General features: G+C 37.7%; 1 protein-coding gene across 1 annotated transcript in view; it reads left to right on the forward strand.

Moving 5' to 3' along the window:
• Syt9 (synaptotagmin 9) overlaps positions 1-14767 on the forward strand; it is a 149439-nt gene that overhangs the window by 31299 nt on the left and 103373 nt on the right. The window contains exon 4 of the mRNA XM_070035394.1: positions 512-1058. Coding sequence (XP_069891495.1) covers positions 512-1058 — 547 coding nt within the window. The remainder of the gene's footprint in view (positions 1-511; positions 1059-14767) is intronic.

Here is a 14767-nt window from a genome sequence, read left to right on the forward strand (position 1 = left end):
AACTGTGTAAAAAAATGCACATCCTTATAAAGCTGTAAGCCAATGACAGGAAATGTAATTTGGAGAGAGGTGCACTCTTCTTTAAAAAAAAAACAAAACAAAAAACAACAACCCTTACCTAACTATTTCAATTTCAGGATATTATCTACAAAAGTGAAAAATTTTTATTTTTAAAGCAGCTTGTACGAATCTTTACATTCCACCAACCAGATAAGCTTCTTTAATGGCACATTAGGCAGTTTGGAAAATGCATTAAACCTTTCAAGCTCCAAGGTCACATGTTAGTCAGTTCATTTCCTGATACCAAGCCTCAATTTTGAGCTTCAAGCCTTAGGGAGCAGCTTACTCACACTGATGAGCATTTTGAATTTAGGCCAAAAAGGAAAAAAAAAGTCCATAGATCTAAGCTCTTAACAGGACACAACTGTCTACCTACATTCCAGGCACACGTTTCTGAAAGACCCGTAGCTAATGAGGTTATAACTTTGCTCTGTCTTGCTCTTCATTCAAGGCATAATTCAATCCGAAGACAACTCAACCTGTCAAACCCGGACTTCAATATCCAGCAACTTCAAAAACAGGAGCAGTTGACTGGAATTGGTAGAATTAAACCAGAGTTATATAAGCAGAGGTCCTTGGATAATGATGACGGGAGAAGGAATAACAGCAAAGCGTGTGGGAAACTGAACTTCATTTTAAAATATGACTGCGACTTAGAACAGCTCATAGTAAAGATTCACAAAGCTGTCAATTTGCCCGCCAAGGATTTTTCTGGAACTTCAGATCCTTACGTCAAGATCTACTTACTTCCTGATCGGAAAACAAAACACCAGACTAAAGTTCACAGAAAGACCTTGAACCCGGTGTTTGATGAAGTATTTTTATTTCCAGTTCCCTACAATGACCTTGAAGCTCGGAAGCTTCACTTTTCCGTATATGACTTTGACAGGTTCTCTCGCCATGACTTAATCGGCCAAGTGGTGGTGGATCATTTCCTGGACTTGGCCGATTTCCCCAGGGAGTGCATCCTCTGGAAGGATATCGAGTATGTCACCAATGTGAGTCCAGCATTTCTTCATTTGGGAATGGGTGCTTCTTGGTTAATACAGAATCGGATTATTGAGGGAACAAGTATAAAACTCATGCCAATATCCTTTGGGCTGTTGTTTTAGAACCTCTTTGTACCTTTACACAGACAAGATTTTTTAAAACAATATTCATTTTGAAATTGCCAAGAATTGGGGCTGGGAATGTGTCCTAGTGGTAGAGTGCTTGCCTAGCATGCATGAAGCCCCAGTTTCGATTCCTCAGTATCACATACACAGATAAAGCCAGAAGTGGTGCTGTGGCTCAAGTGGTAGAGTGCTAACCTTGAGCTGAAGAGCTCAGAGACAGCACCCAGGCCCAGAGTTCAAGTCCTATGGATGACTGACCAAAAATTAATAACAAAATTGCCAAGAATAATCCATGAAAAATATATTAAGGAATCATATTCTCATTTTGGTTTCTACCTCTTCTTTAGAGCATTGTTGGGCTGTTTTATGTTAGGTGGGTTCTGGCAATCCTACTCACTGGTGTTCTGCAACTTCAAGACCTTGCCTGACTCTAAGAACACTAAGTCCTACTCTCTGTTCTCAAGTTGCCTCAATGCCAGTTCCATGAGCAGCTCCTCAGCTTTGACCCTGGGAGTGTAAGTGATTGAGAAGAGTTGGTACCATGGTTTCAAATGCAAAACTCACAATTTGAAATTATAAAGAAGTAACTCTGAAAAGGAGCTGCAGGCCGTGACAAAACTGATTTATAGGAGGCCAAATCCAACTTAAGAGTTTAGGAAAGAAGACAGAGGTGTTCCATGTTTAAATGTAAACATGAGATCACAGAGGAAATGAGATTACTTCATTATCACCGGTCACTCTCCTGCTGAGTTGTATTGACACTTGAGAACAGAAAGGAAAATGACTTTCATAGGTAACTGATACTTCTAAGCCCCCTAACTGATATTTCTTTTACATGGCCAAATTTCCTGAGACAACTTTGTTAGATCATCATGAATTCAAGTTTTCCTGAGGCCAGCATGGCCCTGTTTCTCTATTTTTGCATTTATACCTGCAAAGGGTTCACCACATTTATTCAGTTCAGACAGCGATGCAGCTTGAATTTGGGCCCCATGTAATTCAAGATTCATTCTGTTTAGCAAGACAACATACAACCTCTGCCTAGTGGCCAAATTCCCCAGCTAGTACTCTCTCATCCTATGAACTGGGGACTCACCCATGGTTTGGTGACTCTAAGGGGCACCTCTCTATATGCCAGTTCCACATGATGCCAGTTCCAACTTTGTCCTGCTATCCAGATAAGAAGAGTGTTGAATGAGGTTCTACTGGCCACCATCGTAATAGTTGGAAGGAAAGGAAGAAGCTGGAAAAGTTAAAGAGAATTGCTACTGATAATGCTAAGGTGGTTCAGCATGCTGAAGAAGGAACAGACTTCACTTTTTAAAGGTTGTGATATATGTAAACCAGAAGTGGATGTTGGAAGAAGTAAGAATTGTTTCCCAAGTCCCAGTTGGAAGATTTAGGGGGCAGTTGAGACACTTTAAGAAAACAAGAAAGACAGGCTTCTTATTCTAAGGTATGAGTGGCCCAAGAATTAATGGTCTTTCTAGGGTATTTACCAAGTCCTCTTGTACATAAAAACAGAATTATGGTCAGCTGCTGTGATGAGCCTTGGACTTATGTCTGAACTCAGGGTAGTAGAGAAGGGGGTTAGGAGGTCTCACCATCCAGTGAGCCATCCTTTTATCTTTTTTTGACAAATGGATGCCATAAAATACCTGGAAAAGTTATTAGAAAGCTCCATGTAGATCCTGCTGCAAGTTGCCCTCTAGAGGTTTTGTGCAGATAGCAACACTGCATACACAGATGCTAATAGTCTGGATAAGGCTGACCCCTGGTGAAAATGTCTCTTCAACAGGTTCCTAAGGGATAGGAATTGAGTGGCAGGCTATGGAGACCTTCTGCCTTGGCACCCCTGCCTTGTAAAGGTTCTAAATGCTACCAGAGAAAACAGTTTTGAATAGCTAATGTCCTAGATCATATCCACAGTTAGGCAAAGGAATATACATGTCCAACTTTTCTCGGTTACATAAACTAATCCTGCTCCTAGTAAAATTTGACAATTCCTAATGTTCCAGTTTCTCAGCAACTCTTGTACCAAATGTTTACAAACAAGACCACACTAAAGCTACCAGCACAACTATGTTTATTGCAGCATTATTTACCATAGCTAAGATATGGAACCAACCCAGATGCCCCTCAGTAGATGAATGGATCAAGAAAATGTGGTATATATACACAATGGAATTCTATGCCTCCATCAGAAAGAATGACATTGTCCCATTTGTTAGGAAATGGAAAAACTTGGAAAAAATTATATTAAGTGAAGTAAGCCAGGCCCAAAGAAACATAGGTCCTATTACACTGATTAATAGTTATGTGTGTACATGTGTAGAAAATAGCATAGAAGTGATATTTTCTTAGTTGCCATGTTTGAACATCTTTTCATGTAATATTGGTCTCATTCATGTTTTCTTTCTTGTGAAATACTACTCAGCACTTTCTTCCCATTGTTTTCTTTTTCATATTGATTCATCTATGCTTTCTGTACAGACTGGATGCAAACCTTCCCTGTGTTGCTTATGTGTACTACAAAAATCACTCCATATATAGCTGTCTTTATGACAGACTTTGAAGGTCTATAGTGACCTTCAGTAAATATAGGTTCTCATGTTTAATGTATAAAATCAATCAGCATTTTCTACTGTATATTAGCACATTCATGTCTTATTTAAGGGATCGCACTTTATGTCATGTAAGTATTTCTCATGATTTTTCTACTAGAATGTTGTTTGTTTTTAATGGTACTGCAGTTGAACTCTGCTTTGCATTTGCTAGGCAGATGTTCTACCACTTTGAGCCATAATTCCATCCTTCCACTAGAAAAAAATTTAAGCTCAAATACAGTTTTCATCTCCAGAGTGGAATTGTTTTTTGTTTCATATAATACATAGGCATCTCATGTTTGTCAGCCAGCTCATGCTATCATATCAGACTACATTATATAAATGGCTTAAACACCACCCATTTCTCACAGTTCTGGATGCTGGAAGTTCAAGATCACAGTGCTTGGAGATTCAGTTCCTGGTGGAGGTCTCTTCCTGGCTTGCATTTTCACCATTCCCTCTCATGGGAGCTAGGGTATGAGAACATGCTCTGCTCTTTCTTCCTCCTCTCGGAAAGACACGAATCCCATCATAGGGTCCCCAAATCATAACTTCATCCAAATCTAATTACTACCCAAAGCCTTCCTCTCCAAATACCATCACACTGGGGATTAGGCTTCAAGCAACAATGCTTGATAAGAAATGTGCTCATTACCTTGCCCATGTAATTGTAACCCCTCTGTACGGTATTTTCACAATAAAAAATGATATGAATTTTGAAAGGGTCAAAAACACTCAGATAACATATCCATTTTTATTATTCTGAATGGATTAACAATTTCTTGTCTCATTTCCCCAGTCACTGGTAGTGCATACTGTGTCCAATATAGATGAAATCTGCCTGGATACTATTTTTTATCCATTGTTCAATTTGAGTATTTCTACAAGTGACACAGTTTGCAAATTATTATTGTTCTAGAATAGTCCTTAACATTGGAAGAGCAAATCACCCAGTCTACTTTTCAGTTTAGTCTTTGCAGACACTTGGTTTTCCTTATAAGTTTTAGAATTGCATTGTCAAGTTAAACAAAAATTCTTGGACTGTGTGCATGTTTTTATGAAGTCTCTAGGGTACTTTAGAGAAATCTGACATATTTTTGATATTGAATCATTTTTAAAAAATTAAAATGCAGTTGTAGTATGAGGGATTTCATTGAGATATTACCACAAATGTACACAGTTTACTCTGAACAAATTCATCTCCTCAACCATATTTCTGTTCCTTGCCTTCCTTCTCTCTGATCATGAAGCGGCACTTAGTGAGTTTCATTACTCCATATATATTACATATGTAATATAAATGTGTTACATGTATAATATTGCAAATATGCAAGATATAATATACAATGTGCAACATATTTAATACATAATAGATGGCATATGTAATGTTACACTTTGGACATAAAAATACTATAAATATATATTATATATATGTATGTAATATCCTTTGAGCTTCAGTATCTGCCTATTCTTCCTTCCCCCACTGCTTCCTCCCTATACAGTCCCTTTTTTACATTTATGTACCATTACCATGACTGCCATCATCATTTTAGGACCATACTCCACAAATAGACTATAGCATGGGTTTGGCTTATCTCATGAGTCAAGCTTTCTAATCTTAACCTCAGTGTATCTTCTCTGTTTATTTAGCTCTTCTTTCTTTTTCAATCATCTTTATAATTTTCTACATAAATGTCTCTCATGTCTCTTCTTAGATTTGTTGCTAGATACCTAAATTTTTATTATTTCCATTACCATTCAGTAATACTACCATTATTTCAAATTGTAATACTTTTTATATTGTTTTTTAGTTTTATATAGTTTTTATAGTTTTATATAGTTTTTATAGTTGAAATTCCTTAAATTTACCTTGCTTGGAAATTTTGTAAAACAGTAATTCTTTTTTAAAACTTTTTCTTAGCATACATTATGTACATGAGAGATATTTTATTGTGACATTGTCATAAATGTATACAATGTATTCTGATCAAACTCAGCCCCTTATCTTTAAAATGTCTATTTTCATACATGTTCTACTATTCTATTTTCATACATACAAATAAACTATTTGCATGAAATTTGTCATTGTTACCATCTCCATTAGCCCCATCCTCTTCCTCTGGTACCAATAACACCAAGAGTCTAGCTGGAAAGTTTTTTAAGTTATTTATTCTCTTTTCCTGCTGTCCCAACCCTTATTTTTTTTGCCAGATATTGTAATGGTTTATTTTTTTAATTTTAATTTTAATTTTTTGTGAACATACTGTACAGAGGGGTTACAATTACATGGGCAAGATAATGAGTACATTTCTTATCAAGCATTGCAGCCTCCTCCTTTGTTTACCCTTCATATCCCTTCCCAGCCTCCCCCCCGCCCCCCCCACCCAATGCCCCCCCCCCCCGCACCAAAGTTGTAAAGTTTGTTTTCGACATGACAACTTGTACTTTTCATAGTTGCAATGGGTCCACCTGTATCCTTAAACGACTTGTTTTTCCCCATCTCCTCCACAGATTATACCGACATCAAATAGAGTGAAAGCAGGGGTTATACTGTGGGGGAGGGACATACAAAGCAACAAAGAAATAATCTTGTAAATGCGTTAGAAACAAATGCATGAAAGAAAAAAACATTTAAATACATATCTAAGAGTTCATTTTCTTAACATCACATTATCTGACCTTTTCTGCTTGATTCATACATATACCAGATATTGCAAATAAGGGAAACCATGGGACCTATGTTTCTTTGGGCTTGGCTTACTTCACTTAATATAATTTTTTCCAAGCATTTCCATTTCCTAACAAATGGGGAAATGTCATTCTTTCTGATGGAGGCATAGAATTCCATTGTGTATATATACCACATTTTCTTGATCCATTCATCTACTGAGGGGCATCTGGGTTGGTTCCATATCTTAGCTATGGTAAATAATGCTGCAATAAACATAGTTGTGCTGGTAAGTTTAGTGTGGTCTTGTTTGTAAACATTTGGGTAAATGCCCAAAAGTGGGATTGCTGGGTCATAGGGGAGCTCTATGTGAAGTCTTTTCAGGAACCTCCATACTGCTTTCCAAAGTGGTTGAACAAGTTTACACTCCCACCAACAATGAAGTAAGGTTCCCTTCTGTCCACATTCCCTCCAGCATCTGTTGTTATTAGAGTTCTTGATTATAGCCATTCTAACTGGGGTGGGGTGGTATCTCAATGTTGTTTTGATTTGCATTTCTTTTATGGCTAGGGAGGTTGAGCATCCAACCCTTATTGATGCACAGATTTTGTTGAGATTCCTTATGCCATCTCCTTATATAGTTGCAATGTATTTTTTATTTTTTATTATCAAGGTGATGTACAGAGGGATTACAGTTCCATAAGTAAGGTAATAAATACATTTCTTGTCAAACTTGTTACCCCTTCCCTCATTTTCCTCCTACTTTCTCACCCCTCACTCCCCACCCTCAAGTTGTACAGACCATTTCCAACATATTGACGTGTATATTGCTGTTGCCTTGGTTCCCCACCTCCTTGTCCTTTGTCTCACCATTCTGTTGTTCCTCTTCCCTTCCCTAATTCAAATAAACATATATACAATACCAGGGTACCAAAGTCAAATACAGTGACAACAAGGGATATACCATCCTGGGAATAACATTCAAAAGAAACAAAAGAATTCCATAGTACATTAAAAACAACAACAAAGAAAAACCTCTTCTGTCTATATCTTGCAGTTCATTTTTGCCTAGTGTCACCTTATATGGTCATTTGTACATAGCTGTTGAGCTATTCTGCTCATCTACTAAGAGTATCCTAGATGTATACTAATTATAGTTACAATGTATTTTGAAATTATTCACTTTCATTTTTCTGTTTCAGAATCCCTTTCCCTAATCCCCCTAAAATAGTCCCATAGTTAGAACCATGTAAAACTCTCAGTAATTCTTAAAATTCTGAATTTCTGTATAATCAGAAATGTGTGAATTATGATAGTTCTGTGTGTGTGTGTGTGTGTGTGTGTGTGTGTGTGTGTGTGTGTGTGTGCACTCACGCACACATGTATATTCCCTGGGGCTTAACCTCAGGAGCCCTGAGTTTTCTATTTCTTTATATTTATGTGTACATACATGATTGAATTTCACCATTGCACACATAATTTTGTATTCTGTTCCTTATTACTCCAATAGCTGATTCTTTTATTTGATGTTTCCATTTACTTTTAGTGCATGTGTACACATGCACAGGCAAGTATGTCAGTAGTAGAGCTTGAACTCAGGACCTTGTGCTCTTGCTCATGTTTTCTTTCTCATGGTTAGTGTTTTACCTATTGAACTATACCTCGGTTGGACATTTTGTTCATTAATTAGAGATAAAATCATGTACTTTTCTGCTAGGACTGACATGTGTACCACAATTCTCAGACCTCAGCCTCCTAAGTAGCTAGGATTACAGGTATAAGGCACCAGCACCTGGCTTCATTCGTTTTAACTCTTTAACCCTTGCTGACTCCTGTATTTGTGTTTGTGACTATGAGTTTATCTAGCTTGAAATTCTGTCAGGAGATACTTCGAAGTGTCAGTGTACATTGTATTCCTTCAAAGGTGATTTGATTTTTCCCCATTATATTCCTAGATGAACTCTCAATAATTTAAATCTTGAATATCAGAGTTTCTGAGTAAGAGACTGAGTGAATATAGACTCCAACTATGTAAGTGAAGATTCATATTAATGCGTAGAAACCTTTCAGGGAGACATTTTTTTTCTTGGAGCAAATCTAGGAAAGCCACACATCCATGATATCTACTTGTGCAAGGCAGAATTTTTGTTGTATTTGTCTTTTAAAGACAAACATTCAGGCTTCAGGATTCCAGTTTTATACAGGACTCTTCCACAATGTGTTAAACACATTTACCTCTACAACTTCAGAATTCACTTACCTCTGGAGATTCATTCATCCTTATTGTTTGGGCCTCTGAAAACTTTCTGTCCCATCAGCTCTGCTGCACGTTAAGTAGGAATCTATAACCCATTATTTTTAGCTGGAGGAATTCTGTAAGCATTCACCCCACTGTTAGAAATACTATACTATATCGTTTAAAGTTGGTTCAAAACATTTGTATTAACATGAACTGGACAGTAATCTATGCTTTATTATATGTATGCCTTACAATAAATAGAACTCTGGATATCAGGCACCAGTGGCTCATATCTGTATTCCTAGCTACCCAGAGGGCTGAGATTTGGAGGATCCTGGTTTAAGAGCAGCCCAGGCAGAAGAATGTACTAGACTTTGTCTCCAAAATAACTAGCGAAAAGCAGTTTGGAAGTGTGCCTCAGCTGAGCAAGTAAGCTGAGCATGCCGAAAGCCATGAGTTCAAACCCAAGTACTGGCAGGGGGGCAGAAGATAAAGATAAAACTCTAGAAACTCTGAAATTCAAAATCTTTTTTAGTACAAAGATGGAAACCTTTTTTCTGCCACAGACCACTGGGGTATTTATACCATCATTCACTAAACATACAAAATGATCAATAAAGGCACATGACCATGGATAGTCTTCAAGAAGTTCACAAGAAGTCTTTCGATCCTGTCTTACACAATATGATTTTGTAGCCCTTACCAGGCCCAACCCTGTTTTAACAGATAAAACTAAGTAGAATGCAAATGGGAGATTCAACCTAGGATTCATAATTGAATAGGCCAAATAGGAGTTAAGATTTTCTCAATAGTCAATTCAATCTGTTCATGAAACGATGATATAAAATGATTATATTGGCGGTTTATGTCTCCTTCTCCTCTTTCCTTGTTGACTACTACTTGCATGCTAGCCTAAATGGCATTTCCACAAAGATCTCTTTCCTGAGCCCTAGATTAGGGTGACTTTTTTCTGGTAGTTGATTCTGTAACACTGTGCTTCTGTCATTACCCATGATATCTTCTTTTATCTGTTCAATTATATTTCTTCTCCAGTAGACAATGACTCAAGTGCAGAGACAAAATTTGACTTATTCACTGCTGGTGCTCAGCCTCCAGAAGAGTGTCTGAAAATGTGATGCTGACTAATTCTATCTTGTATCTTAAAAGGCGCTCAATAAAATGAACCTCCTTATGAAAGACACATTTGGGGAGACTTGAGGAATAACTGTGTTAGTGAATGTTATGTAGAGATGAGCCCAAAATTGAATCTCTCTTAATTTTTTAATTCCTCCAAAGAGAATATGAGTTTTATAAATGTTAGCATTCAAATAAAAATTAATCCTTGTGCTTTCCAGGGGAGGAACAAAATGGCAATTATTGAATGTAAAAAATGATAGTTTAATTAAACTTCTGAGCCACTGAAGTCAGATGGATAATAATATAATGTATTTCTTTTATTTTTTTGAGACTTTGTCAGTACACAAAAGACTAGACAGCATCTGGGAGAAGGCCAGAATTTCCAAGAGCCTGAGTTTCATGATCTGGTAGAGTGTTGGCTATTAGACCTATAGTTTTGGTGTGTATCACTGGTTTCTTGGCAAGTAGGCCCAAAGCACTTCAGGAATATCTTGGTGGCCTGCCTAGAGACTGGATCAGTGATTTTTCTGAGTCTTGTGATCATCTCAGTCAGACTCTGATTTGGAGAAGATGTCAATATTCTCACATAGTGACAGTGGACGTTATAAGGTCTTCTCTCTGCTAATATTGATTCCAGTTTCAGAAGAAGGAACAGTATACTGTAGACATTTTTATTTTAATAATTTGAAAACCTTACATTTACATCAAGATTTGGTACTATGCTTTGGTGGCTTCTGCCTATAATTCTAGCTAATCAGAAAACTGAGATCTGAGGATTGTGTTTGGAGCTAGCCCAAACAGAAAAGTCTCTGCAACTCATCTCCAATTATCCAGCAAAAGCTGGAAATGGAGATGTGGATCAAGTTGTAGAGTCTTAAGCAAAAAAGCCAAATGGGAACATGAATTCAAGCCCCATTACTTGCAGACACATACAAAAATTGACCCTATGAGCCATTGTACTTTTTGTTGATTGATTTGGGAATTTCTCTGTTCTGTCTCTCAAGCCCTTAGACCATTTAGGAGCCTGATAGAGGTGGATACCTCGAATCACTCAGGTAGGAAATAGTATTAGGAATGCCCAGGATGCTTGTTCAGTGCAGTTGAATACAACTGGGCAGGCATGCTTTGTGATTGGAATTTAATCATTTAAATCCATTTTGTCACATTGTCCCATTATTTTACAGCTCTGCCAATCTTTAATGGTGTCCTGGTAGACGGGTAACAACTGGCTGGAGAATGGGGTTTTAGCGGGGAGGGGAAGCTGATTTGTAGTATTTGCCGATTGATTCCCAGGAAGTAATTACTCCCATTGAAACATCATTGAAGGCTGGGTTGGCAAAAGATGCTCACAATTGGCTTTCCAAGCTGGTGCCAGTGATAAAAGTCACTTCAATGTATCATTAGGGACCGCTTGGTTTTCAGATCCTAAGGGACAAACAACTAGAAAAACAAAAAAAGTCTATAGAAAGCCCTGATTTACAACTGCTAACATGAAAACCAAGTTCCTTCTGAAACATGGTTGTGGGAAGTCTGCTATCACCAGCATATACTAAATTCATGAGAACCCACTGAGTCTCAGCTGGTCATTTTCTGCAGTCATCACCCCTCAGACGTTAGTTCCCATGGTCTCCATATTATTCAGAGAGAGTAAAATGTGGCAGAAGTTGATCCTGTTGCCACTACAGATCCTGTAACTCTCACTACCTGGGGGGCAGAAATCATAGGATCATGGTTTGAAGCCAGTCCTGGCATAAGAGTTCAGGAGACTCCATCTCAGCCAATGGCTGCATGTGGATGTCTGTTATTCTACAACAGGGAGCACAATGGCTAAGAATAATAACCAGGTGCCTGTCATCCCCAGTGACATCAGGGAGGACAAGTAGGAAGATTGCAGGCCAGGCTAGCCCCAGATATAAAGCAACAGCATACCTTAAAAATAGCCAACATAAAAAGGGCTGGAATGCCCTGCATTCTCTCAGACCACAGGGAATAAAATTAGAATTCAACACCAAAAGCCATCAAAGAAAATCCTGTAACACATGGAGGCTGAACAACACACTCCATGACTAGTGGGTTATGGAAGAGATTAAAGAATTCAAATGTTCATGATATTTAATAAAAATGAACACACAAATTACCAGCTCCTCTGAGACACAGCAAAGGCAGTACTCAGAGGCAAGTTTATAGCTCTGAGTTACTACATCAACAAATTGGAGAGATCTGACACCAACAGTTTAATGAGCACCTGAAGCTCCTCGAAAAAAAGCAACAAGCTAAACCCCAATTCAGTAGATGGAAACAACTAATTAAAATTAAATTAGAATAAATGAATTAGAGTCCCCCCCAAAAAACAGAATCAACAAAATCAAGAGTTGGTTCTTCAAAAAAATTAATAAAATTGACAGACCCTTAGCAAATCTTATCAGAAAAAGAAGAGAACACACCCAAATGAACAAACTCAGAGATGAGACTGCAAACATCACTACAGAAACAACCAAGATTCAGAACATTATTATAAGGGAATACTTCTCAAACCTTTATGCTAATAAGTTTGAGAATCTGGAAGAAATGGATTAATTCCTAGCAAATATTGACATGCCCAAACTAAACCAAGATGCTTTAAACCAACTTGACAGATCCATATCAAGCATCAAAATAGAAGCAGCAATAAGAGCCCTCCCACCCAAGAAAAGCCCACAACTAGATGGATTTACAGCTGAGTTCTACAAAGCCTTCAAAGCAGAACTCACACTAGTACTCCTCCAACTCTTCAACGAAATTGAAAGTGAAATTTCACTACCAAACTCTTTCTATGAAGCCACCATAACCCTCATCCCAAAACCAGGCAGAGACTCATCAAAGAAAGAGAACTGTAGACCCATTTCTTTGATGAACATCGATGCAAAACTTCTCAACAAAATTTTGGCCAATCAACTTCAACAACTAACAAAAAAATCATACACCATGATCAAACAGGATTCATTTCAGGGATGCAAAGCTGGTTCAATATATGCAAATCAATTAATATAATTCATCACATCAACAGGAGCAAGGATAAGAACCACATGGTTATCTCAATAGATGCAGAAATAGCATTTGACAAGATCCAAAGCCCCTTTATGATGAAAGCTCTGGAAAAACTAGGAATCCATGGGACATTTCTCAATCTGTGTATGACAAACCTTTTATTTAATGGTGAAAAGCTAATACATTTCCTCAAAATTCAGGAATGAGACAAGGATGTCCACTCTCCCCACATCTCTTCAGTTTAGTATTAGAATGCCTAGCTAAAACAATAAGACATGATGCAAACATAAAGGGGATCCAAATAGGCAAAGAAGAAGTAAAACTCTCCCTCTTTGCAGATAGCATGATCTTGTATTTAAAGAATTCCATGGACTCCATTCCCAAGTTACTCAAGCTGATCCAAAACTTTGGCAAAGTAGCATGGTATAAAATTATCCCTCAAAAAATCAATGACTTTCCTATATGCAAGTAATGAGAAGAGCGCAGCTGAAATCAAGAAAGCAGTTCCTTTTGTAATAGCCCCACAAAAAATAAAATACCTAGGAGTTAACTAAAGAAGTAAAGGACCTCGATGATGAAAACTTGAAAAAGGAAATTAAAGCAGAACTAAGGAAGTGGAAAAACCTCCCGTGCTCCTGGATTGAGAGGCTTAACATCATGAAAATGGCAGTACTGCCAAAGGCTATCTACAAATTCAATGCAATATTCATCAATATCCCAACCTCATTCTTCAATGAAATAGAAGAAGCAACCCAAAAATTCATAGGGAACAATAAAAGACCCCAAATAGCAAAAACAATCCTTTGCCAAAAGAACAGTGCTGGAGGAATATCAATACCAAATTCCAAACTCTACTACAAAGACATAGTAATAAAAAAAAAGGAGGGGGGATGATGTGTAGGGTAAGTAATAGAGTGCTTACCTAGGAAGCACCTGGTCCCACCCACAGTATGGCTAAAACATTTTTAAGTAGCAGAGCTGTTGAATGAAACATTTGAAGAAAGGACTGGATGAAACGTTATGTCTTTCACAAACATACCTGAATAGCTTTTATTGTAGCATTATTTCCAGGAAAACAAAGTGGATTCTTTTTTTTTTTTTAGATTTAATTAGTGGCCCACAAAAGGACATATGTAATATAAGTATGTGGTTTAAGAATAATAACAAAATGAACATCAGTCAATAGAAAAAAATTATCTGAGATGAAATAAGGTAGATCAGGGGCACCTACCAATTGCTAATATCTCTGAGGATAGAACTAGAACTGGTGGAGAGTAGTGACCCTTCAGGTTGAGTAATAGTGGGATGGCACTGAAAGTTCAGTGGTGGGCAGATAGAACATGCACTTTTGAATAGAAAAATTTGGCAAGTGTAACAGAGGGAGTAAAAGACTGCTGGGTTACGTATGGAGTGTGGGCAGCCATATAGGGCAGGAACATATGATGGAAGAGTGAGGATATCAGAAAAATACGCACTGCAATGTTCTGTTGTAAAAAGAACTGTAGTTTGAAAAACAGAAAATGTAGAGAGTGGAGTAAGGAGAGAGGTTTCAGTGAGTGAACTTGACAGCAGTGCCACAGCAGAGGATGGAGACAGAGAAGAGAGACACAGAAAGCAATGAGCAATGAATCCTGGTCTCAATGCCAAGCATAAAACCAGAAGCCTGCCTAGTATAATATGGGCACTGAGAATGCTCTTTCTTCTTTCTGGAATTCGGTCGTGATTCCATGGTGGCAAGCCATCTAGATTTGAAAGGTTCTTGTCTAAATCTGTGGCTTTCGGAAGTTGCAGTTCCCTACATTGTTCACCACAAGGGTTAAGTACTTATCCTGTAGTTTTGGTCTAGCTATAAAGGAAAACAAAAACAAAAACAAAAAACAAATTTTGAGTCAGAGATGTGGAGATGTGGTTGGAA

The sequence above is a fragment of the Dipodomys merriami genome, unplaced genomic scaffold (genome assembly GCF_024711535.1).
Source record: "Dipodomys merriami isolate MVZ:Mamm:240054 unplaced genomic scaffold, mDipMer1.0.p SCAF_25, whole genome shotgun sequence".
NCBI lineage: Eukaryota > Metazoa > Chordata > Mammalia > Rodentia > Heteromyidae > Dipodomys > Dipodomys merriami.